The 26,856-nt window shown below is 38.7% G+C and overlaps 1 protein-coding gene across 1 annotated transcript; it reads right to left on the reverse strand.

Moving 5' to 3' along the window:
* Window positions 1-650: 650 nt before the first annotated feature.
* LOC127433008 (protocadherin alpha-C2-like) lies at window positions 651-26,160 on the reverse strand. Its single transcript, XM_051684593.1, has 4 exons — window positions 23,410-26,160; window positions 18,647-18,705; window positions 13,069-13,157; window positions 651-3,350 (listed from the first exon to the last, which is right to left on the reverse strand). The coding sequence occupies exons 1-4, from the start codon at window positions 25,906-25,908 to the stop codon at window positions 3,040-3,042; spliced, it is 2,958 nt and encodes a 985-aa protein (XP_051540553.1). The 5' UTR covers window positions 25,909-26,160; the 3' UTR covers window positions 651-3,039.
* Between the last annotated feature and the right edge of the window lie 696 nt (window positions 26,161-26,856).

Genomic DNA, 26,856 nt, shown 5'->3' on the forward strand with positions numbered 1-26,856 from the left:
CCTGTTCTGCTGCGCTGAGATTACAGATGACGAATTTTAATAAAGACGAGCAGTTAATATTATCAATTTTATTTGAATATTCCATGTCATTTTTTATTTACATTTATTTCTTTGTCATTGTTTTATCCTTTCGTTTGGTAAACACTTCTTACCTTGCTTATATGAACAACACATCCATGTAGTATCATCATAAATATAATGATTTACAAAAAGGTATTCTACATACAAAAAGGTAAACTATAAATTACATAAACTTTACCAAATGTTTTATAAGAGGAGTAATACAAATTCATAGGCTACTCTGCTATACTGTAATGACAGCCAATATTGTTGTTATTACTATTAGCTGTGATTATTAAATACTGTATAGGCTATTGAAAGAAGAACACAGAAAAATCTTCAATACTTATGAAAGAAACCTTTATTTGTGATTTATAAACAAAACACATTACCAGATTTCCAAAAATAATATAAAATAATAAGCACTATTACACTGATGAGCAGGTGTACAAAAATTTTGTTCAACAGATTTGCACTGTCAAAGTCAAAAGCATCGTGCCACCTTGGCACTGGATGAATTGATAGATAATTACCACACACAGGCAGAATACATAGACCCTTTTTATTTTTCCTTTTATCATTTTTGAATATTTTTCTTTTCTTTCTTTCTTTTTTTTTTTTTTTTTTTTTTTTTTTTTTTTTGGATGTTTTTATTATAGAGATGTATGGATTGGTTTCACATTACAGTGTTATTGATTTCAAAGCCTAGCACAAAACGAAGGATTGTTTCTTTCCAATTGCTAAAATTATTAGGCTGTAAAGAAAAGAGCATTAGATCATAACACTACAGCATTACATATACCTAGAATGTTAATGTCATGTCGTTACTAATAACGTCGATTGGCACAGAGCCGACATGGTTCCCGTGTCATCTTTTTATGCTCTGTGTGTTTCTTTCTCTATGTGTGTACATAATCAGTGTATGTTTGTGTATGTCTGAGTGAATAATTTAATTTATGTCCACATACTTCAAGAGACAATACACGTCTCCGATTTCATCATAAATGAGAAAAAAATAATTATGAAAAACATATTTGTTCATTTATATCTATATATATATATATAGTTTCTGTTTTAACTGCGTTTAACATGCAAACAGTCACTTGGTGATCTGACAGCACTAAACCACACCTGAAAGAGACTTGAGTGATAGTGGGTGTGTGTGCTTTGTGATGATGCATCCTCATAGCAGAACAACCATCTCTCCTTTACTAAACAGTATCACTACAGACAAGATGGAAAACTGAAAAGAAAAAAAGAGATGTGCTCGCTCTAAAAAACAAAACAAAATTAAAGCATATCTGAATGTTAAGAAAACATTCTGATTATTTACAAAATTTGAATCAATAACTATTGAACTGTTGCTATATACAGCAAAAAAAAAAAAAAAAAACAAAAAAAAACTCTTTACTGCCCATCACTGTAGTCCTCCCAAGTCCCAGTCTAATCTCTGCTCACCCTCCATCTTTGCCATAGAAAGCACAATAATAAAGAAGCAAAATATCCTGCCATCTCCACAAGTATGGCTGCATAGACTATGATGTTTCCACTGCTGTGAGAGAAACATTGGTGTGTCTGAGTTTGTGTGTGCATGTAGGGGCCAGAATGTGCTAATATTCTCCAGAAAAAGTGTGGGCTTGGAGTGTGAAACCATTCACATTGGATACAGGCATTTTGCCAAATGTACAAAAGAAGACATTTGGCAAAATGTTAGCCTCTGTCTCCATTCAGTAACATTGCATCTATTTTCCATACAATGACAGAGAATGGTGACTGAATGATGACAGAGTTATCATTGTTGGGTGAACTATTCCTTAAATTGTGTTTCCAGCACAACACATTTCTGGTCCTTCTTGTCGCATTGTACAATATGAACCACCAGGGGGCAGTACTGACTTAGGCCAGCACACAGCATTGAGTTAGGGAGGTCAACAACATCAGATTAGCAGAAATTACATGCAGTGTGTGAGAGCAAACAGCTGGACTGAGACAAAAACCTGGCAAGAAGCAGGATGAAAATCAATCAAACACTCAAAACAGCGGCAAGGGAAGTAGGTGTATTTTGGAATGAAGCCTACAAAGGCTGCTGTGCTTCAGTCCTATGGTGGCCTTAGCTGTACAGGGTGTGAACAGCCTGTAGTCCCATCTACAGTAGGTGTTTCTGAATGTTATGCATTAGAAATTAAGAAACTCTCTGGAAGAGTTTTATCTCTTTAGCTGTATGCACATCCTTGTGTGTGTACAAATTTGTAAACACAGGTGTGCATGATTGCTGGATTGAATAAGCAGAGATTTATTTGCTCTTATAAATTGTACTGGGTTAAGCACTCTTTTTGAGATTTCAGCAAGAAAGTGGTGGGTGTTAACGATCTCTTTGCCCTGTTCTAGGATGTTTTGCAAAAGCAATTGTCTTGGAGTACACTGCTAGATTTCCATCTCTGTGGGTATTTAATTTAGATCTGCTCTATTAGCAATTGGATACACATAATTTGTGTCCAGCTCAGTTATATTTTTTTGTCTTTTTCTGTAACAGCTTTGTTTGTAGCAGATCAAGTAATAAGATGGGGTGAAGGGAGGTTGTTTGCTCTCCTTTGTAAATTGAGCGAGGGAGGCAGGGATGGAGTCAGAGAAAAATGCCACTTTAGGCATGAGAGTTCATATCCAGCTTAACTGGAACTTCGTTAAATCCTTTTAAAAGAGGAAGATTTACAAAGGTATAAGTATGTTTAATTAACATTTTGCAGACTGGAGTGCTTTCTTGCACCAAGTCAGGGTTAGAACAATAGCCAATAAAAGTCATGGAGACATGTTTGCAGGTTAAATTTGTGGTTTGAACTTTTGTGCATAGAGCACAAATCCTCTTCTGGCCAGGACTGGACATTGTAGAAAGACATTTCTCCTCTATTTTCAATATTTTTGGCTTTCTCATTCTGTCAGCTTTTGCAACCGAGTTGATAGCTCAAATTTTTTTAGTCTTCATTACTCGTCCCCATCCTCTTTTCCTTTCTCCTTCTTGTCTTTCTTTTCCTTCTTCTTCTTTTTCTTCTTCTTGGACTCCTCTTTTTTTCCAAAGGTGATGAACTCGCCCTTATCATCCACGGCACCTGGGTCCTGTCGGATGGAGATGATGGCAGGAGAGCCAGGAATTATGAAGGCTTCAGGGGGAATCTCGCCAGGCTTCAGGGCTTGTGGAGGCCCGTAGCCGGGGCCGGCTCCATAGCGGAAGTTCCAGCTGTTACTGTTGATTCCGGCTCCAACAGGAGGGGACAGCTGTCCCTCTCCCTCCCCATCTGAGAAAGAAAAAAGGACAATTGTAAGAGTGTATCATCATCATTTTAGGATCCTTGTTGTAGATTCAAAACCAAAAGTGACCTTATTACTAACTCTATGTCCTTGAGACATAGACACTTATGGTTTCTCCAGGGGGATCTACTTGCAGTTATAGTACTATGAGTAGATTTGGATGAAAAAAAACACCCACAAAGGGCGTTTCCAGACCTTTAGTTTGTTTGCTTCTTTTAGGCATCATTTCAAAATATGATTTTGAAATTTTTACAAAAGACACATATAAACACACTTTCCCCTCATTGGTCAGTATGTTTGTGCACTGTTCCAAGGTTTAGCTCACAGTGGCATTGGTGGTGGTGGGGTTCAATATACCAGTAGAAATGTGTCAACCATTACACATTTTTGAGTACTCTTTTTTCCATGTTTATATCAAGTTGCAAAATTTCCATCTTGGTTATTTTTATCGGCATTTATCTACTTTTAAAAAGTGTCTTTTCTTGGAGAGCTCTCAAAGACTCTCTAAGAGTTCTGCCGCAAACACGGAAAGAATCGATCACACTGAGTAAATTACATCAGGAATTAAAAGTGCAATTATATCTAATATACTGTATAGTCTGCAAAAAAGTTTTCCCTATTTAATGGTAGGCTAAATCTGTGTTTGATTGTGAATTCAGTGATGTACTGACCCACAGATTTAGTCTCCAAAATCCATTTGGTAAATACATGGTTATCATAGGGATATTGGTTGGTTCATTGGTCCGCTGGGTTCTGATTGCATATTCACCACTTCAAGTAAACCGTTTCAGACTTTGCTCGATATCTGACAAGACTATGTCCTTGAGGTGGTATCAGTTGATTTTTTTGGTGCAGAACTGAGTGCAATTGCTATGTTCATATGCCTAAACAAACCAAACTGAGGGAGAAAATGCACCATGTTCAGGGTTGGGGAGTAACGGAATACATGTAACGGGATTACGTATTTAAAATACAAAATATAAGTAACTGTATTCCACTACAGTTACAGTTTAAATCATTTGTAATAAGAATACAGTTACATTCAAAAAGTATTTTGATTACTGAAGGGATTGTAGGGCTTTACTGGTTGTTTAGATCAGTGTTACTATCAGAAATAATTAATAAATATTTCTGTAGTTATTAATTAATATTTAAATTAATCAATTGAATCTAACTCATTAAAACCTCAAATGGGGCTCCAGTAAATGTAGTGTGCTACGTTTAGGAGCAAGTTTGGTTATTAGCAATAATTAAATAATTATCAAAGATAATTATTAATTATTAAAATCAATAGAACATTGATGAGAATCAATGTTAGCTTTTTTTAATCCTTTAAATCAACAATTATCAAAGATAATCATTAATTGTTAACATTGATGAAACATTAATTAAAATTAACACTAGCTTATTGATCATTCAAATTCAACAACCATCAAAGATAATTAACAATTATCAAAAATCAATAGAATATTAATATGGATTAACATTGATGGGGCACCACCCTGAAATCAGGGACTAATAACCAAATAGTACAACAGTCTCAATATTAGATTGTTTTCTTAGGAAAATCGACATCCGAAGAATATCGATTTTCGGGAAAAAAAACAATGAATGAAGGTTTGAATCCGAGCACTGACATCCCGTCAGCATGACACAGGCATATGCAAAACAAACCAAAACACTTCTCTTTGTAATATAAACAAAGTTTATTTATGCAGTAATATCAATTAATAATTAATACAATGCAGTCAATAAACTTCCGGCTTCCAACTACAAACTAAACAGTGATATGATTAGATATGGAAATAAAACAATCCTATAACACATAAGGTGTGTGTGTGACAGTGTGTGTGTGTGTGTCAGTGTGGTTAGTACGAGAGAAAGAGAGAGAGAGAAGTGAAAGCCCTAAAGCCGATTTCGCGATAGTGGGAGAGAAAGCAGCTCTCAGTTTATCACTCAGAGACGCAGTTTTACGAGCGGGGCTCGTAAAAGTCCCGCGTTATTTGACTCTTTAATGGATGAACTCAGTTGCTGTCTCACCCGCGATGGCGAAATTGCACAACAATCCAATTTGGTTGGACCACAATACAGCAAAACAAATTTGTGATAATTAATACCCTGAGTATTAATAATGAGCGGACATGGCGGTCCGTAAACTGTACAAGCAAAACCTTGAAACACAAGAATAACACACTATAATATTCTATCTCTGCCCAGACATAAACCTCTTACTTGAATCACATGAGGACACAGGTAGAATGTGTTTTCCTCCGTCCTTTAACTCTGACCCGGTTCCTTGAGGCTCGTGTGATGACGGGACGCCATTTCCTCGCTCTGTCGGTGGGCAGTACGGCTGCTGATTCTCGGTGGGCTGGCGGAGAACTCAGAAATGACGACTTGATTGAAGATGGAAGAGAAATCTTTAATCTCTTCACTTCTGTAGGCAAACGGATGAAGATGCGAATTGCTCGGCGGTCTCCTTCAGATCCGTTACAGTGTTCGGTTGAACACAGAGTAATCTCAACTCGTCCAGCGAGATGGAGATTGTATGGCCACAGTTTCAAGTCAGACGTTAGTTCCTTGTGCCACAAGGTTGCACCTGAGAGCAGCAAAGAGCTGCGTCCACATGCTGCAAACAAAGTCGCTGGAAGCAACTCACGAAAACATTTCAGAGGTATTTCAACTCCTGATGATGTCATGGTTTGAGGGACGTTCTGTTGTGTGCCTCATCCAATAGGAGTTGAGAGTTCGATCCTTTAGTGAGCAAGGCTTCATGAATTTGTAGTCTGTTTTGGACTCCCTTTGTTTGATTTTGGCGCGATTTTTATCAGTAAGATTTACGACTTGGAAGGTGGGGGCTTGAGTTAGGTTTTTATGACTGTATTAGGCCTGCCTTTGTCTTCTATCTGAATACATGAGGCCCAACAAGATTACTTTGCATTTTATTGTCATTTGTTTCATTTAATATTTAGTCCTTTCAGATGGAAAACATTTATACATATAAATGATGTGATCCAAAGTGCATTTGAACAGCGGTGAAACACTTTCTTATGATGTGTTACATTCATACGAGCAGACAGAGAAGTAAGTTTGAAGTAAGTTTTGAGCAGAAGAAATAGAAATAAACCTTGTGTAAACTGTCAGCTTTACGCTAAGCTAAAATGCTATTTCTAGCCATTTTACATGCACATTACCAGGCACGATCATATTTTTTATCAAGAAAATTCACATTGGATCATAATTTCTTTTTTTCTAGTAAGACCTTTGATATAAGGGCAAAAATAGTAATTATTGATAATAGTTTTTGTATTATTTTCCTGTAAAAATATCAAAAAATCCTTAAAACAAGATAAATTTGATTTGTCTTGTTTTAGAAACAACATTGCATAGAATATTTAGGTTTTTCAGAGAATGTATTTTTAACATGTGTATTTTGTCTTACTGTACTGGCAGAGTTTTTATAGTCAAAACAAGTGAAAAAATCTACCAGTGCTGAAGAAGTAATCCAAAGTATTTAGAATACGTTACTGACCTTGAGGAATCTAATTCAATATGTTACAAATTACATTTTAAAGCATGTATTCTGTAATCTGTAGTGGAATACATTTCAAAAGTAACCCTCCCAACCCTGACCATGTTCCAAAGCAAATGCTCCATATGAGCCAGTTGTGGAAACACCCCAAATTTCTAATGAATGCCACCACAACCACACCATACAGTTGTTTCCAAAGAAAGGACAGTCTTTGGAAATAAGACTTCCTAAATTGTGAAACTGGGTAGTTGATTTGTCACACTAAAAGGCATTTCTAAATCAGAACAGTGCTGTAAAATGCTGGAGTATGGTAAAATAAATCTGCAACAGAGCATGGCTTGGTTTGCTTAAACACTGATCTAAACCTACAGATAACATACACATTCAGTGCACGTGTTCATGTCTAAATGTGTACTACCCCATGAGGGAGAGACTTATGTACTACTTTCTCTACAGAAGCAAGGCTCTTTGCCACACCAGTTATACTATGCCCTACTTTCATTTGTGTTTTATTTAGATCTAACCGTGGCCCTGAATGTTTTTTTATTTATTTTTTATTTATTTTTATCTGTAGGTTTATGATTGTACCACACTGCCTATTTCAATAAATGCCAAACCTAGCAGGGATTATCTATTTTGATATTCTTTTTTCAGCTTACGGTACATGAATCTGCATGGGTGGATTGTGTGACAATGCGAGTGTGCTGCACTAGGCTAAATTAGGAATTCTTCTCGCTCTCAATTTCAGGCAGTTCCCTAAATTTAGACATCTCAAAGCCTTCCATTAATATGCAAGCAGCTCTTTTTCTCTTCACTCTGTATTACATGCTGAAAAATCTATCTTGACCATCCTGAAAATACACCACCTCTAATGTGTCCAGAACACTCATGAAGCACAGATGGTATAGCAAAGAGTCAATGAGATAGCGTTTACACGCACACGTACACAAGAGCGCTGTGTGCTGCCCCCTGGGCTTGACAGATCACATTTGGCTGAGAAGGTCAGATATTGTGGTTTAGAGTAGTAGCATTTACTTGCAGAGTGGTCAAATCTCTGGTGAGAGAGTAACTCATGTGTTCATGTGTTAGTCACACCTCACTCCATCTCCCCGTAGCTTTCATTATGGCAGCAATATCAGTGCATGTGTGTGTCTGTGTGTTAAGTTGCATGTCAGAGCAGGTCAACTGAGCAGACTAACTCTCTTCCTCATAAGACCAGAGAGAGGATCGAGAGATTGGAGCTGGAAATGACAGTCCAAAACCTGACTTTCATTGCATTTCTTTCCGTTTCTTACATTTAAACCCACTGTGACTTTATCTTCTATCTTATTAATGTTCCAGGAACATGTTGTAGATTTTATAGCTTGATGGTTTTCTCCCTTGAAGGGATCATCCTAAAATGAAAATTCTGTCATCTTTTACACACCCTCATGTTGTTCCAAACCCATATGAGTTTCTTTCTTGCTTGGAAAAGAATGTGAGCGATGCTCTTGTTTTAGGTACAATGAAATTGAATGGTGACCTAACATTCTGCCAAACATCTCCTTTTGTGTTTCAAGGAAGAGAAAAAGTATGATACAAGATGTTATGCATAATGACAACCTTAGTTACCATTCAATTTCTTTGTACAGAAAACAAGAGCAAGGTCTACATTTTTCTCCATTTCTTCTTGTGTCCCATGGAAGAAACAAAGTCATATGAGTTTGGAACGACATGAGGGTGAGTAAATGATAACAGAATTTTAGTTTTTGAGAAAACTTTCCCTTTAATTAGGTATTCACAAAACTCTATCAAGTTTGCAAGGGTCACACCTCGGGACGGGAATCGTAAAAAAAAAAAAAAAGATATGGTATCTTAACAGTTCCATTAGCAGTTATTTTATTATTTTTGAGGAAGAAATATTTGGAAGTAGTACATACAATGTTGAGATCATTTTAAATTTGAACAGATTCTTGCAAAAAGTATTCATACAGACTAATTAAGACATTTTATTTTATTATCTTCAATAATCACTAATTACTAATCCGTCAACAAAACTCATAATGTGTATCTTTAATAACACACTGTCATAACAATAACTATCCAGTTATTACTCTGATTTAAGTCTTAAAGGTCTTATGCACACATAGCACATTAACAAATGTTGGTATACTGTATTTCCAGTCGGACATCACAAAATGAACAACTTGCAGTTCAGTAAGATATTCACTATAAAGATCTGGCTAATAAGAGTCATTCATTCAGGAGAAAACACGGTATGTTTTGCTGTGTAGATTCAAAAGAACCGACTTATAAGAGTAACTCGTTCGGGAATCAGACTGGTCACGCTGCATGTTTTACATTGTAGAATCAAAAGAACACACACAAAAAAAAAAAAAAAACAACTCTTTGGCTGAACTTGATTCAGTCATGGACAGTAGTTGCACGTGTTTGAAATGAGTTTCCTTAACTTAAAATTACTATGTAATCTCAACTCAAATAATTTGTGAAAAGGGAACTAACTGAATTGGGTAAACTCAACAAAATTAGACATGTTAGTGCAGCTCAAATTAATCTTTGATTAATTTATATATGTACTAGCTAGTGACAGTGAATGTTAGCAAACGTGCTGATGTGAAGCACTACAGAGTGCAGCTTGGTGACTATTCTATGGTTAGCACAACAATTGCTGAATAAAGAGAACAATAAATATCACACACCCCTCGTTCCTTTCCTGATCCTAAGATCAAGCTCCACTCTTCACCATATTGGTAACCCCCAACATTCCAACATAACAGAAATTCTTTTAGATCTCAACATAACAAAACATTAAACAATAACAAGTATCACTCTTTATATTCATCTTGCGCAAAAACTCATAAAATAACACAAATTTTAACATTTAATCTCCCTATCAATTATCATGCAAAGCATGCTGGGAACTAGAAATCCCCTGCCCAGTTTTATCCTAACACAAATGGATTAAAGCCTTTTTTCTCATTGAAACAATTCAGTTAAATTACGTTGACTTGGTTAAATGCATTTTTTTTTTAAGTTATATGAACAAGGGATGATTCAGTAAACCCAATGAAAGTTATTTTTTTCGGGTCAATCCTCATACAGTAAGATTCATTTGGAAAAGTTTTGTGCTGCTGTTTTAGTAAGGGTGTTAGCGATGGAGAAAATGTCAGAGTATTTTAGTACAGTGTTCTGTCCGCATCGGTGGAAGAATGCACATTCAAGAACCGATAACGGAACCAAAATTCCTGAACATCATTCGGTTACATTATTTATTCTTTTTGTTTTTTTTTTTTAAATGGAACCGGTTCGTATTCAGATTTCTTATTTTGGTTTTCGGTTCCCAACCCTAGCCACACCCCTTCTTTTTGCGCTGACAGAATAACAGACATGGGATAGGTTTTTTTTTTTATTTTTATTTTTTTTTGTAGCATCCAAATGTTCTGTATTATTGGCTCTTTTAAATAATATTTAAAAATGCAGCTGGATAAACTAAATTTACAGACACATATGTGTTCCAATATGCATTTGTGTGTTAGATGCATGAAGGTCATATGTGCTATTTTTGGCCCTTTTAGGTCTTTAGCCCCCAGTCCTAATTTTTTCCATCCATTTTTCCTACTGTTTCTACCTCTCTTTTTTCTACCATCTTTTCTTCTCCCCTTCCACACCTTGCTCATTCTTCCATTTTGAGTACGAATGGTTGCCATAGAAACCTCCTCCCCCATCCCTGCTTGCACACTCCCAGCTGCTGCTGCTGCAGTATCTAAGATTCATTGTTGTTGCCAGGCAACAAGTCACACAGTGTTTCCTAGCAACAGGACCACCGGAGGGGTCTGCCAATCCTGAACCTCTGTGCATCTCCAACCCCCGCACCCCCGCTCTCTCTCTCAGCACCACTCTCATTCTATCATCTTTTTTGCTCTTCTCTATTACTTGCTGTCTCTCTCTATCCCACATACTTTATATGTCAAATGACTCTCAGTATGGCATTCTCATACATCTTTTGCTTTCTATGTCACATTAATCTATGTCTCATTTCCCTGCTAATCTCCTCTGGCCTTTTCCTTGTTCCTGCTATTCCGCCACCCTCAAGTGCACAAGACATCACAACCTACAAGCACTAAACCAGAGCTTACAAAATACACCTGCACTGGCTCAATATTAGAGCACTGGTCTACTAATAAACAAAGCACCTTATTTGAGTTTTATAAGTCTATCCAGTTTTACACAGGAGAGCAGTATGCAGTTCGTCCTTCAATTTCAAAACTCTCTACAGCTCAGTAATAAAGAATCAATGCATTTCCCTTTCTTTCTCACACTCTATTGTGTTTGCTGTCTGCTTGTATTTGCTATCTGTCCCACTTACTCTGTTTCTTCCCCTGACTACCATCACTCCAGTCCAGCTCTGCTCTATCAGTCTGTCAATATTGCTACCATACGCCACCAGGGAGACCTGCTGCTCTTCCTTCATTTCTCAAATGGCACATTAGATTGATCGTTCTCTGTCTATCTGGCTGATCTTTAAGGAGAAGCATATTTGAGTAATCCAAATTCAATAACCAACCCCGAACAGGCCTATAGTTGGAAAATTCACAATATTTAGATATAAACCTCAGCTTCAGGTTCAGCTACAGCAGTATAGTTGAAAGATATGATCTAAGGCACCCAAAAATTGCATGTTGTGTTCTTACCCAAAATAAACACATTTGGTTCATTGTGTCAACTAATGATTAAGTGCTTATGTTGCATAATTATGTGTTAGTAATAGGCCAGGACAAAAATGCCCACTTGAGAGACACAGCGTTAAAATTGCAAATTAGATCTTGTCAGGGGAAGATTTGTCTTGATACGTCGCTACTTGTTAATAAACATTTTATATGGGTAAGCTATGTATGAAGTAAATGAGAATATGCTAGCAGATGTTTGAGAATGACACGCCACTGAACCTCAGCAGGTCACTGACTGAAATGTGCACTTCCACAGTTAATTCAGGATGGACTTCAAAGACATTTAAGGCCCTATTTTAAGAGCACTAGCGTTAAGCGCAGTGCTATACCTTAAGTCATAAGCGCAAAGTCAGTGGGCATGGCCATGGGCAAGGCCATAAAGTTTAGGTATTTTTGTGCAAGCATGCGCTAAGTTTACATGCAAGTGGGTTTGGTGAAATCGTGCATGCAACACACTAATGGGCTGGGTCAAGTGCAAATTAATTCAGAGGTTCCTCTCCGGTTATTTTAGCATCTGTGTCCTATTATATAGTCCATTCCCTCAAGCACCAGTGATATAAACAAAAACAGCATACTGTAAAGCTTCTTTGAAATGATCGGTGTTGTGAAAAGTGCTATAAAAATAAAAATGACTTGATTTTACTTGAAATCCAAGTTGCAGAGAGTCTGCTTGAATAAAGGGATAGTTCACCCAAAAATTTATATTTTTTCGTCATTTATTGACCCTCCTGTTGTTCAAAAACCTTGTGATTTTGTTTTTTCTAATAGATGTCAGCTTCAGTCACCATTCACTTTCACTGCATCTCTTTTCAAACCATCAAAGTGAATGGTGACTGAGGCTAACATTCAGCATAAAATCTCCTTTTGTGTTTCAAAGAAGAACGAAAGTCATATAGCAATGGAACAACATGAGGTGAGTAAATAATGACAGAATTTTCATTTTGGGTGAACTTTTTAATTTATTTGGGTGAACATTTTGAATCTCAAATGAAAAGAACACCCTGTACTTGCATTTGAGGTCTATCAGTACATGCAGACAGTAAAAGAACATGAGGTATGCAGAGAGATGGAGAGAGAGAGAGAGAGAGACACTCAGCTGACAATTGTGGATGAATAAATCTAACCTTACACAGGTTATTTTAAACATGCATGAATTCATGTCATTTTAAGTCAGCTTCATTTTGGGTCGAACGTTTTAGGCAATTTTGTTGGCCTAGATTCATTCTGAGATACTTGATTAATCTTAAATCAGTGTATGCATCGGGCATATTAATTTGGACAGATGTAATAGGTTGATTAACATGATAATTTTGCTAGAGGGCAAATTACTTTAGATGAGCAAGAGCATGAAGTTCTGTCAGAAGATGATAAAGTTTCCAGTTTCGGTTGATTAGGATTTCTGTGTAATTACAGTTAGTTACAGTGTGGATGTCTTTAAGACCTCACCTGCAGCACTGGAGACCGTGGGCCAGTTCTGGACAAGCATGCCTTGTGCTCCCTGCATCACAGCTGAAGTCTCCTCCATATGCACAGAACTAAAAACAAAGCAAAATGTCATTTGTCTTGTAATATTAAATATCCATTAAATATTAAGAAATGCATCGAAAATACTCAATGAAATTAAAGAATTTGAAAATTAAAGAAATGGGTTCAATTTAAGCTCACTCAAAAGCATTTGCGGAAAAATGTTGATTACCACAAACATATATTTCGCCTTTCCCCTCGTGTTCTTTAAAAACAGCAAAGCTCTGGGCCACATTGAGGCACTTACAAATACACTGTAAGTGAATGGGGGCCAATCCGTAAAGGTTAAAATACTGTTTCAAATGTATAGCCACAAGATGTAAACAATACGTGTTAACATGATTTGAATGTGATAAAATCGCTTCCTTACCTTTACTGTGTAAAGTTATTTCCAGTTGTACAACTTTGTTGCAATGACGATGTATTGCCATAAACCCCTAAAACGACTGTAAAAACGACAGTATAAAGAACTTTACAGCTCAAATAATGCACAAGTTTTAACAGAAGAATGAATGTGCTTTTAAAAGAAATATAAGCATTTCTTCCTTTAAACACTCCAAAGACTGGCCCCATTCTCTTTCATTGTAAGTGCCTCACTGTAACCTCGTTTATTTGCTTTTTTTTTTTTTTTTTGTTATAAATAAAAGGAGCGACACAAATGCTGCTGATTGAGCTTAACTTGTATTGAACACAGAATATTTATTTTAGTTAAAACATGGAAAAAATTTCACGTTAATATGAATGTATTTATTACCAAAAAGGAAAATTCTTTCAAACAAAAGGAGATGTTTTGGAAAAATGTAAGCCTTAGTCACCATTCACTTCCATTTTATAAAAAAAGCACAATGAAAATGAATGGTGACTGAGACAAACATTCTGCCAGAACATCTGCTTTTGTATTCCACTGTGGAAAGAAAGTCATACGGGTATGGAACAACATATAAATTATGACATATTTTTTATTTTTGGTTGAACAGTCATTCTGAAATGTGGCTTGGCTTTTAGGCTGTGAAAGTACAGAAATGAATGTGAGAGGGACAGTTGTGTTATGTGTCAAGAATTGTTGTGTTTCTTTGAGCTTTTAGGCCCGAAGGTGTGCGAGATGGCGAATATACATTTGACAATGTGTCCTGGAGTGTGCGTGATCTGATGTGTCTGTATGTGATCTGATATGTCTGTGCGTGTGGTGTTGCGTGTGTGTAGTGTGTGACTTGTCATGGGTCTCTGCATTGTGTCTCTATGACGCTTTAACTCTTTCAGACATGTTGACTAGACAGCACATTGACAGAGAAAGTGTTTAAATACACACAGGAAAGAAGTCAGTGGAAATAGGAAGGAATAGTTCACCGAAACATGAAAATGATGTCATAATTTAGTCACTCTCTTGTCATTCCAAACCCATATGACTTTCTTTCTTATGTGAAATACAAACATTTTAATGAATAGCCCAGTCTATCTTTTCAATACAATGGTAATTGATAGTGAACTTAAAATAGACCCAAAAGTATCATAAAAGTAATCCATGTGGCTCGTGCTTTATATTCCAAATCTTCTGAAGGCATACAATTGGTCTTGGTGAGAAACCACACAACATTTAAGTCATTTATCAGTGAAAATCTTTATGTCCATTGTGCGCTAATGCTAGAAATGCAAGTTCTCACATGAACAAGCATGCCACTATGAATGAGCTTCTCTTATAGTACTCATGATCACGAAAAATAGCACTGAAACATTACTTACATTTCAGGTTGTTTCTGAAACATATTGTATGCCTTCAGAACACTTGGTATATGTATCAGTCACATGGACAACTTGTATAATATTTTTGAGTCTAAGCTTTTAAAGTGAGTCACTACACAACTGCCATTGTATTGAAAAGACAGACCAGGATATTCATTAAAACATCTTGTGTTCCACATAAGAAAGAAGGTCATATGGGTTTGGAATGACATGAAGGTGAGTAAATTATGACAGAAGTTTCATTTTTGAGTGAACTATTCCTTTAATGAATGAAAAGCATTCATCAGAGAGAAATATATGTGGATTATATATTAATTTATTCAATTCCGAACATCTCTCTCTCTTTTAACACTATACGCAAAGACCCATTTCATAATTTGATTTCCCTAATTCATTGTTTAGTTTCTTTACCATCTTCATCTTCCATCCATTCCGCCATTTCTCTCTTGCTCTCTCAGCAGGCCATGTACAGTATAACATATGCCTGGAAATTTGTGGTAGACAGCTGAAGATGTACTATGTACTTAAAATTTCAACGAATGCCAAGCTGTACCCCAGAGCTGTGAGTATATATTAGAAAGCATTACGTTAAAAGGGACATCTAATTATCTATACACGCTTCCCACTGACAGCCTTCAGCTTTTCACTGTGTTCATCGCCATGGAAACCACGATCAGACAAGCACCTACATAATCAGCAGGACCGTGAATTGTGCCAAAGCACTCCTATACATCCATTATGAATGTACAGCCATGAAGAGCAGAAAGGAAGTGGGTATAGTAGGGCATCTGCAATGCAGCACAGGGTGTGCCCTGCCTTCTACAGCTCCCATAACTCTGATCCTGTGTTTGTTGGCAAGATGGATCTTTTTAATTCCCTTCAAGCTGAAATGCACCCAGTTCGCTGTGGCTGAGTAAATCAGTGACTTTCTAGCCTAAGGAAAAGCTTGTCAGTTGAGGGGTGTGGATTAAATTCACTGGGAGGGCAAATCTGAGAGTAGATACACTGAGAGTGGATACTCGAAGTGTTTGGAATGAGTGTAAATTGAAGAAAAGTTTACACAGAGTTCAGTTTGGTACATTAGGAATCATCTTAAAGGGATGGTGAAACTCACCCTCGTGTTCTTCCAAACCTGTATGACTTTCTTCCTTTCATAAAACAAAAGATGTCAGGCAGAATGTTACTTTCATTGGATCTCTTTTCCTTGCAATGAAAGCGAATGATGACTGAGACTAACATTCTGCCTGACATCTTCTTTTGCGTTTCATGGAAGAAAGAAAGTCATACAGGTTTGGAATGACATGAGAGTGAGTAAATGATGAAAGAAATTTCATTTTTGGTTGAACTATTCATTTAGCTTTGGCCCCTCGGGGTCAGGGTAAACGGTCATAAATAAATAATGTAAACATAACATAAAACAAACAAATAATGTGACGTACTGCATTAGCAATCAGAAGCTGGTTGAACTTGAAATAATTAATAATGTAGTTTATTTGTATTCAGTGTTGTACTGTATTTATATGGTACTATTGCTCTGAACGGGTCAGTGAAATTTAATTTAATATGTCCCCTGTGTGTGATGTCCCTTGTGTGTTTTTGCACCAGCCTTCACACACAGACAATCACACACAAACACACACCCCGGAGATGAGCCAATGGGGTAGCAGAACATTATCACAAAAAACAGACAGCCCTTCACCCTTTGGAAACTGTGTGTGTGTGGTGGGAGGGGGTCTTGTTCTCTCTAAATATATGTGTGTGTGTGCGAATGTGTGAATAAGTATTTTGAGGTTTAGAGATGACTCATTTTGTAAATATTTCTGCATCTAAATACTTCCTCTGAGATTTGACTTGCCTTTTTATTAGGCATGTGTGTGTTTGTGTGTGTGTGTGTGTGTGTGTGTGTGTGTGTGTGTGTGATCTCACACGCTCAGATCATCAGCTAGCTTGTCCTTTACGCTTGGTAGTGAAGGACTGTGCATCTGCTGTGGAGAATGCTGATGACCTACATACTCAAGACCAGACTGCAGAGAGCCACTATGCCAGGGAAAGGCCCATAGCAAACGCTTTGGAGCTTGTGTTTGTGCGTGATGAAGACAGACAGTGCACAGTTGGTCCACAGAAGAAAGGGCAGAGGGTCAGGATGAAGTCAGAGAGCACCTGGTGGTCATTGTTCTGGTGTCTAGATGGCTCTTTAATATAATGTAGATACTGCAGTCATTAGCTGGGTTTCCATTCCAGTATTTGTATGCAAATTTTGGGATATAGCAAAAACGATGGATGGAAACACCACGATGCCATTACAATTTCCATAATGTGCATAACAAATGCATACACTTCCTTTAGGTGGATACATTTTTTATCCGGTAAACAGACATTCACATCAATTACGATGGAAACACATTTGCCAATAAATTCCTAGATGTGTGTTAAAAAGTCATGAGACTTTGCCTAAGCAAGTCATGTGAATGAATAATTAGTTAATAACTTGACTCATGCTGCATTCCATTCAACTTGGAAATCTTAAAACTTCCTACTAGGAAATGCAATGGATTGCCACCTGAAGTCGGACTTCCAACTTGGAAACTCGTGCGGAAATCGAACAAAAACATACGTTTGCAGGGACAGGTGTACAAATTATACTTTCTTTTGATGATCATACAACTGTAGCACAAATGCTAGCATTGCAGAATTGTTTATCAACAATGGGTTGTTAGGAGATGTCTCTGGTGACAGTCGAACACCTGCTAAGCAAACGGGAACATTGTAGTTTTGTTTCCTTTCCATCAACTTCAGAGCATTTGGCAATGGAATGCCTTTATGGTCAGAGATCGGAGATATCATGTAGGAATATCCCACATCTGACTTTAAATGGAACGCAGCATTATGCTTTGTTCCATTCAAAGTTGGGTGTGTGATATTACTACTTGATATCGCTAATCTCCAACCATAAATGCATTCCACTAATCAATGCTTGGAAAATGATGTACAAGCAAACAAAACTGCACCACTTACATTAGCTTAGCAAATATTTGACTGTCAACAGAAATGCCTTTTAGCAACCAAATTGCAGAGGATAAATAGTAGCAATGCAATGCTAGCTTTCATTTTACATGTGTACGATTGTGAAAAGAGAGAATAATTTACTGTATTTTACACGTTTCTGCAAACATATGCTAAACAAGTTTTAATATCATGCAGTGTAGGAATTTTGACTCGCCGATCACTAGCAAACATAAAATGTTTTGTCTGCACACTCTAAACCCCGAGTAATTTATTCCATTAAATAAAAGAGCCTCGGTGGCTTCCCTAGAGGCCACAACTTTCAATTCCATATCTATTTTGTGCCAATTTCCCCGGAAGTGATGATTTTGTTCTCTTGAACCCATGGGATGGAAACGCTGCTTTATTCGCAAATAGGTTTTTGCAATATTTTAATTTTTTTGCATAAATTAAATTCGCAAATTGAATGGAAACCTGACATTCTTTTTTTTGTTTTGCTTATTTACCCGCTATTCTCTGAAATCATTCATCCCACGTTATTTTATTGAGTTCTTGAGTTATGTACAAAAGGAGACCACTACTTTTGCATGTGTGCAAATAGAACAAAGATAGAGAAAAGTATGTAATTTCTCAGGCTTCGCAGAAAGAAAGGCCAGAGTAAACTTTTGCAAAATAATTATTAATAAGCTACAGAAAAAGGAGGGGATGGGTGTTTCTGTAACTCTTTGAGGACGTTATTAACAGCTAAAGTGCTTACCTCTGCACTCCTGTCCTCAATGATGCAGAGTAACGCCAGTCAGCATTTGGCCCTTTGGGCTGGAGAGGAAGAGAAAGAGAGAGGGGAGAAGAAGGGGTAGAAGGACAGAAAAGTGTTAGATATATTCTCATCTATAAATCATGGTACTTTTTTTTCTCCCCTTTTCTCCTCAATTTGGAATGTCCAATTCCCAATGCACTCTAAGTCCTCGTGGTGTCGTAGTGACTCGCCTCAATCCGGCTGGCGGAGGACGAATCTCAGTTGCCTCCGCGTCCGAGACCGTCAATCTGCGCATCTTATCACGTGGCTTGTTGAGCACATTACCGTGGAGACATAGCGCGTGCGGAGGCTTCATGCTATTCCCCGCGGCATCCACGCACAACTCATCACGTGGCCCACCAAGAGCGAGAACCACATTATAGCAACCACGAGGAGGTTAACCCAAAGTGACTCTAGCCACCCTAGCAACTGGGCCAATTTGGTTGCTTAGGAGACCTGGCAGGAATAACTCAGCACGCCCTGGATTCGAACTTGCGACTCCAGGGGTGGTAGTCAGCGTCAATACTCGCTGAGCTAACCAGGCCCCATAAATCATGATACTTGTGTGTGTTCCTGTCTTGCATTTTAATACGAACTGCAGCTGAAAGAGACCAGGACTACAGAGACTACTGGCACTAAGCCATGGCCCCTTACTTGCTGGTATAACTTGTGTGTGCATAGAGTGTACATAATAATACAGCACATAAAGCACCCTTGATGTTCATCTAATAACATACACAACCCATTACCACACACATATTTAATTACCCCCCAACCCCCCTACATGCCCAGCTTTTCTCAAGATCAAGTCCATAAACATCTTTCTATTTTCCCAGCATCCACCCCAATCCCTTAGTACAGGAATGATATCATCCTGCAATACAAGCTGACCAACTGTAAAATGATACTTGAGCATTTTCTGCCAAATAATCAATCTAAGAACTGGTCAAAAGAAGACCATTTACCTTGTAACCTAATACAAAACCCCCATTAAGAACGCCCCAAATATAAGACAGTCATTTGTTCCTTCAGCAATTCACAGTCAAAGCATTAACTGGTCCTACAGAAAGAGGGAGAGCACAAGCCTGTAGTTTCAGAGCTAGAGCAAGCCACACTTTTTATATTTGCCCTAGTAAAAACTGGGTTGGGGAATATGTGATAGGATGAGGCATTAGAGAATGGCCCAGATAATTTTAGTAAATAACATTCTTTAATCAGGTGAATTCAGGGGGGATGGAATGCATGCACAGCGACTCTGCCTCTCTTTCACAATATAATTTGCAGGGCTGAGAATCAAAGGCTGGAGGTTAATTTCATTGCTGGCTCTCTTGTCTTGGGCAGACGGCCTTTGCTCCTAAATCTTCTGCAGTGTCGACTGTGCTGCAGTGATGGGGCTGCCTCTTACAACCACCACAACACATCTGAAAGAATCTGATGATGATGAGCCTGTTCCTGTGAACTTTAGTTATTCTTGTGCAGCAAAAAAAAAAAATTCAGATTTTGTTGCTATCATACTTAAATCATCTGCAAAATCCCCTCCCATGAGCCAGAGATCAGGGCCATGAATCCATGGCTGACTGAGTAAACATGTATTCACGCCAGTTAAACAAAGACAAAAACACATCAATGGAACACAAACAAATCTCTATGACAGCAAATGCATTGCACAAGCACTTCACCAAAACATGGCATGTTTTAACTTAATTAAAGGAATAGTTCCCCCAAAAATGATTAATCTCTCTAAATTAAGTCAACCATATGTTGTCTCAAACCCGAATGACTTTTGTTCTTATATGGAACACAAACAGAGCTATTTTGAAGGATTGCATCACCCCAGAAGACATGAATTAAACCACTCAAATCATGAGGTTTACCTTTATGCTGCCTTTTTGTCAATATAATGCAAGTCAATGGGGTCAAAAATTTTAAGCTCCAAAAAAGTCACAAAGACATAATACTGTATATTGTATCCTTCAAAATAAATTATTAAAAAATAATTTTGTTTGTGTTCCACAGAAGAAAGTCATACGAGTTTGAAATGGCATAAGTGTGAGTAAATTTTTTAGAATAATCCTTTTTGGGTGAACTATACCTTTAACTAACTATGAGTTTTTGAAAAAAAAATTAAAAAGAGAAAAAAACTGTAATTGCAAAAAAAAAAAAAAACAAAAAAAAAAAGAAATTTTACTTCAAAAAACATTTTATGAAATAAAAACATTTAAAATTGTGTAAAATCACCAGCTGTGGAACAAGCCATAGAAAATGTTTAAAACCATTTAGGCCATGTCCACACTAATGTTTTCGTTGAAAAACACATTGATTTTGCTATGTTTGTGCATCTCATTTACAGGTGCATCTCAATAAATTAGAATGTCGTGGAAAAGTTCATTTATTTCAGTAATTCAACTCAAATTGTGAAACTCATGTATTAAATAAATTCAATGCACACAGACTGAAGTAGTTTAAGTCTTTGGTTCTTTTAATTGTGATGATTTTGGCTCACATTTAACAAAAACCCACCAATTCACTATCTCAAAAAATTAGAATATGGTGACATGCCAATCAGCTAATCAACTCAAAACACCTGCAAAGGTTTCCTGAGCCTTCAAAATGGTCTCTCAGTTTGGTTCACTAGGCTACACAATCATGGGGAAGACTGCTGATCTGACAGTTGTCCAGAAGACAATCATTGACACCCTTCACAAGGAGGGTGAGCCACAAACATTCATTGCCAAAGAAGCTGGCTGTTCACAGAGTGCTGTATCCAAGCATGTTAACAGAAAGTTGAGTGGAAGGAAAAAGTGTGGAAGAAAAAGATGCACAACCAACCGAGAGAACCGCAGCCTTATGATTGTCAAGCAAAATCGATTCAAGAATTTGGGTGAACTTCACAAGGAATGGACTGAGGCTGGGGTCAAGGCATCAAGAGCCACCACACACAGACATGTCAAGGAATTTGGCTACAGTTGTCGTATTCCTCTTGTTAAGCCACTCCTGAACCACAGACAACGTCAGAGGCGTCTTACCTGTGCTAAGGAGAAGAAGAACTGGACTGTTGCCCAGTGTTCCAAAGTCCTCTTTTCAGATGAGAGCAAGTTTTGTATTTCATTTGGAAACCAAGGTCCTAGAGTCTGGAGGAAGGGTGGAGAAGCTCATAGCCCAAGTTGCTTGAAGTCCAGTGTTAAGTTTCCACAGTCTGTGATGATTTGGGGTGCAATGTCATCTGCTGGTGTTGGTCCATTGTGTTTTTTGAAAACCAAAGTCACTGCACCCGTTTACCAAGAAATTTTGGAGCACTTCATGCTTCCTTCTGCTGACTAGCTTTTTAAAGATGCTGATTTCATTTTCCAGCAGGATTTGGCACCTGCCCACACTGCCAAAAGCACCAAAAGTTGGTTAAATGACCATGGTCTTGGTGTGCTTGACTGGCCAGCAAACTCACCAGACCAGAACCCCATAGAGAATCTATGGGGTATTGTCAAGAGGAAAATGAGAAACAAGAGACCAAAAAATGCAGATGAGCTGAAGGCCACTGTCAAAGAAACCTGGGCTTCCATACCACCTCAGCAGTGCCACAAACTGATCATCTCCATGCCACGCCGAATTGAGGCAGTAATTAAAGCAAAATGAGCCCCTACCAAGTATTGAGTAAATATACAGTAAATGAACATACTTTCCAAAAGGCCAACAATTCACTAAAAATGTTTTTTTTTATTGGTCTTATGATGTATTCTAATTTTTTGAGATAGTGAATTGGTGGGTTTTTGTTAAATGTGAGCCAAAATCATCACAATTAAAAGAACCAAAGACTTAAACTACTTCAGTCTGTGTGCATTGAATTTATTTAATACACAAGTTTCACAATTTGAGTTGAATTACTGAAATAAATGAACTTTTCCACGACATTCTAATTTATTGAGATGCACCTGTACACTAACAGCATTTTCCTCCACCAAAAACTGAGACTTTCGAAAAAGCTTCTTAATAATGCATACTTTGGAAAGCAATGCAAGTAGGAAACTGAAAACAGAGTTTTCAAATAAAAACGGATACTGTAAGTATGGGCATTGCCTTAGTATGCACACAATATTCTTGAATGCAATGCATACACAGTGACTGTCTGAGACTCAGTGATATGGACTGTATAGCAGAAGGATGAAGGAAAAGATCCTCAACAGGAAAATGTGATGACAGCCTCAAATGTGGGAGCAAATACTTGATTCATCAGAAATGCAGTTTGCTACTCCAGAAAGTCTTGATGCATGACACTCATGCAGGTTGAAGCAAAGCACTGCAAAGCTGCACTAGATAACTACACAGTGCGACAGGAGATGACAAGGTCAAAAGCTTCTGACACGTGGGCACAGAGCTTAATCTCAAGCCATGGTGTGACTGCTCCTCTTTATTTTCACAATAAATTACTTTTTCCACTTAAACTAGATCTATTAAAAACCTGAGTTGAGCTACCCAGATAGCACATTTACATCTCCCAAATGGCATTCAGCAGATACCTTTGAGATGTTTAGGATTTAGAATGTTTGCAAATCTGCTCTTTTTAAAATGTTCATCAGATGTGTATAGTTAGAATGCAATACCTTCAATATGAAACACTCTAAAACAGATATACTGGAGATGTGCGAGTGCTATCTGGGTAGCGTACAAGTCATGCATGTTAATTTTAAAGAAACTAAAAATATAGACAGAAATACTAAGGTGAGACCCACCTGCATTGCTGCATCTGGCATACTGAGCCTGCGAACAAATCCGCTCCCTCCTGTAAAAAATCGCTCGGAGCCCCAGGTGCCACTGATGGGTCGGCCTGTGTTGTAGAACATGAAGGTGTCGCTGCCTGAAGTAGCAGTCAGACAGGTCTTGTAGCAGTAGGTCTTGGTCAGGGAGCCATTACCACGGACCTCAATATAATGAGGCTCAACCTTAAGGTCTCGGCGGAGCACTACATTGTTATTGGGCTGAGAGCCACCACCCCCACCTCCCCCTCCAGAGCCACCCTCTGCTTGGGCCTTCTGGGACACGCAGCAGGGTGAGCAGGACCCAGGTTGGGTGCAGTAGGCATGGCAACGCACAATAGCCAGCACAACTACAGTCACAAGGAACACAAAGGTGGTGGCACTCAAGGCCACGATGAGGTACAAAGTCACATTGGAAAACAAAAGAGTGCTGTGAGGGCGGATGATTCGTTTGGGGTCAGGCGTGACTTTGGGTGGGACTTCCATAATGGCAACATTGATGGTGGCAGTGGATGACAAGGATGGTTCGCCATGGTCCCTTACTAATACAGTAAGGCTAAAAGAAGTGGAGTTGTCTTCTAAGATGCGACGTGTGGTGCGAATCTCTCCCGTGTGCTCGTGCACTTTAAATAGGTCCAGATCACTAGCCTGGTCCAGCAGATAGATGACCCATGCATTCTGTCCTGCATCAGCATCATAGGCCACCACTTTTGTGATCAGTGTACCAGGCTCTGCAGTTTTTAGCACCGTTTCTGTTGAGCGGGTGCCATTGGCAGGGGGATTCACAATCTCGGGTGGGTGGTCGTTTTGATCCATTATGTAGATATAGACAGTGGCAACACGGCTTAGAGGTGGGATACCCCCATCCTGAGCTTTAACCTGGAAGTGAAACTCCCGTAATGACTCGTAGTCAAAGGAGCGAAGGGCATAGGCAACACCTGTGTCTGCTTTTACTGACACATAAGAGGTGACAGGGATGCCATGATTGTTGTCATTGAGGACCGTGTAGGTGATGCGAGCATTTTCATTGACATCTGAGTCCTGAGCCTTGACGGTGCAGAGTGAGGCTCCAGGTGCATTGTTTTCCATGACATACACAGTGTAGGACGTCTGCTCAAAGCGTGGAGGGTTGTCATTCACATCTGCAACATCCACCTGAATGGTTTTCTTAGAAGAAAGGGGAGGATTACCACCATCGGTGGCACTGAGTGTGACGTTATAGGCTGCTGTGGTCTCACGGTCAAGGAAGGCAGAGGTCACCAAGGTGTAGTAATTTCTAAAGGACTTGATTTTGAAAGGAAGGCCAGGTGGGATTTCAAGGGTCACCTGTTTGTTTGGGCCCGAGTCCCGGTCTGTAACGCTGATTAGGGCCACCACTGTGTCCGCACGGGCATCTTCACGCACTGGACTGGACAAAGAGGAAAGCACAATCTCTGGCACGTTGTCATTCATGTCTACAACCTCCACCACTACTTTGCAATGGGCTGCCACTGGAGCTGGGCCTTTGTCCATGGCCTGGATATACATTTCATATGAATTGGTGTCCTCATAGTCCACATTGCTCCTCACTCGGATTTCTCCAGTGTTGGTGTCCATGCTGAACATTTGCCTGACCCTGTCTGGGGTGTAACTGCTGAATGAATAAAGCACCTCCCCGTTTGTTCCCTCATCTTGATCCGTGGCATTCAGTTTGATAACCAGGCTGTCTTTTGGCGAATTTTCGAGCAATTTCACTTTGTATACTGAACTGTCAAATACCGGGTTATTGTCATTAGAATCTAAGACGCGTACGTTAATTTTTGCGGTACCTGTTCGTGCTGGTGTGCCACCGTCTGTCGCTGTCAGGATTAACTGATGGTAAAGGGTGAGCTCGCGGTCCAAGGGCTTTTTGAGAACGAGCTCGATGTGCTTGGTATTCAACGAGGGTTTGTTGGAATCAAGAGCGAAATGCTCATTTGGGCTGAGCCGGTATAACCGGACCGAGTTGATGCCTATGTCTGGATCTTGCGCGTGCTCGATTGGAAAACGAGAGCCTGGCAAAGCAGACTCCGTGATCTCCAACTGATACTCGTCTCTGGGGAATTGCGGCGTATTATCATTCACGTCTGTTACCTCCACCTCGACATTGTGATCTTCAGGCGGATTTTCAAGAAGAATCTCTAGATTCAAAATGCACGCGGTGCTCGCATCACACAGTGTCTCTCTATCAATTCTCTCGTTCACCAATAATTTTCCATTCTTGTAATCCACGTACCTTTTACCGCTGTTAGAGGTTACCTTAATCTTTCGGTTGGAGAGCTTTCGACTATCCAAACCCAAATCCTGTGCAATTTCACCTACAATCGTTCCACTCTCGGATTCCTCTGGCACGGAATATCGTATTTGTCCAAAAGCAAGGCCACAAAATAACAAAAATAACAAAAAAGAAAGAGGCACTTTTTCCCCTAGGCAATCACATATCCCTGCAACAGCCATCGCAAGATCACAGGATCCGCAGATGGATTAAAAACAGCACTCCGCCTTTTCAGTTTGCAATATCTTGCCTCCCACTTCAGCATTAAATGCAACTAATTTGTTTTCCATTTATGTTCACAATGGCCTAAGTGTCAACTCCTTTATAGAAGCGCACGGATACTTCTCGGATGCGCCCATGTTTTCTTTGTCCGCGCTTATCCCTTTTTTTCCCCTTTGCGCGCGCCGCTGACGGGTGTGTTTCCTTACCACTGGTGCTGCACATCTCTCTCTCGCTCTCTCTCTTTCTCTCTCTCTCTCTCTCTCTGCTTCAAGCCACCCCTCCCATTCGAATTCCTTTTCCTGCTCCTCTTCATGCTCAATGGTGTTGTTGCGGCACACCGGGGGGAAGGGCTGCCTACTCAAATAAAACATTCTGAATTTCAAATCTTTATAAGAAATGATGGAAGCAACCAAAAATCAACATCGACATTTATCAAATCATCGTCGTTTAAAGAGTCCCTTCAAAGACGTGTAATTTTGATGGGAAAAAATGACAACAGCTACACGTTAATTTGGAAAGTATTTCCCAGAATGAGGACAACGCGTTTTTAAACTTGAGTACATTACTTTAGGAGAACCACGGATTAAATAAACACTTGAAATTAAATGTGTTCAAGTGGTTTACTGAAAGAGACTGCTTTCGATCCATATGAATGGCTGTGATGCTTTCCATAATCCTTTTTAGGTTGCTGTCAAATAAACCTACGCCGCCTCTGCCAATCTCGCTCACTGTCCTGACAGACTGAGACCTCTCAAACATGATTGTGATTGTCAGCAAACCAAATCACTATACCAGGAAGCTCTCTTTGCAAGTGTTATACAAAATGTAAAAAAATCTGCATGTCTTCTATATTCTTTGTTAGAGGCAATACTCCAGTAAGAATAAATATAATAGCCATTATTGCCACA

The sequence above is a fragment of the Myxocyprinus asiaticus genome, chromosome 42 (assembly GCF_019703515.2).
Source record: "Myxocyprinus asiaticus isolate MX2 ecotype Aquarium Trade chromosome 42, UBuf_Myxa_2, whole genome shotgun sequence".
NCBI classification, from domain to species: Eukaryota; Metazoa; Chordata; class Actinopteri; order Cypriniformes; family Catostomidae; genus Myxocyprinus; species Myxocyprinus asiaticus.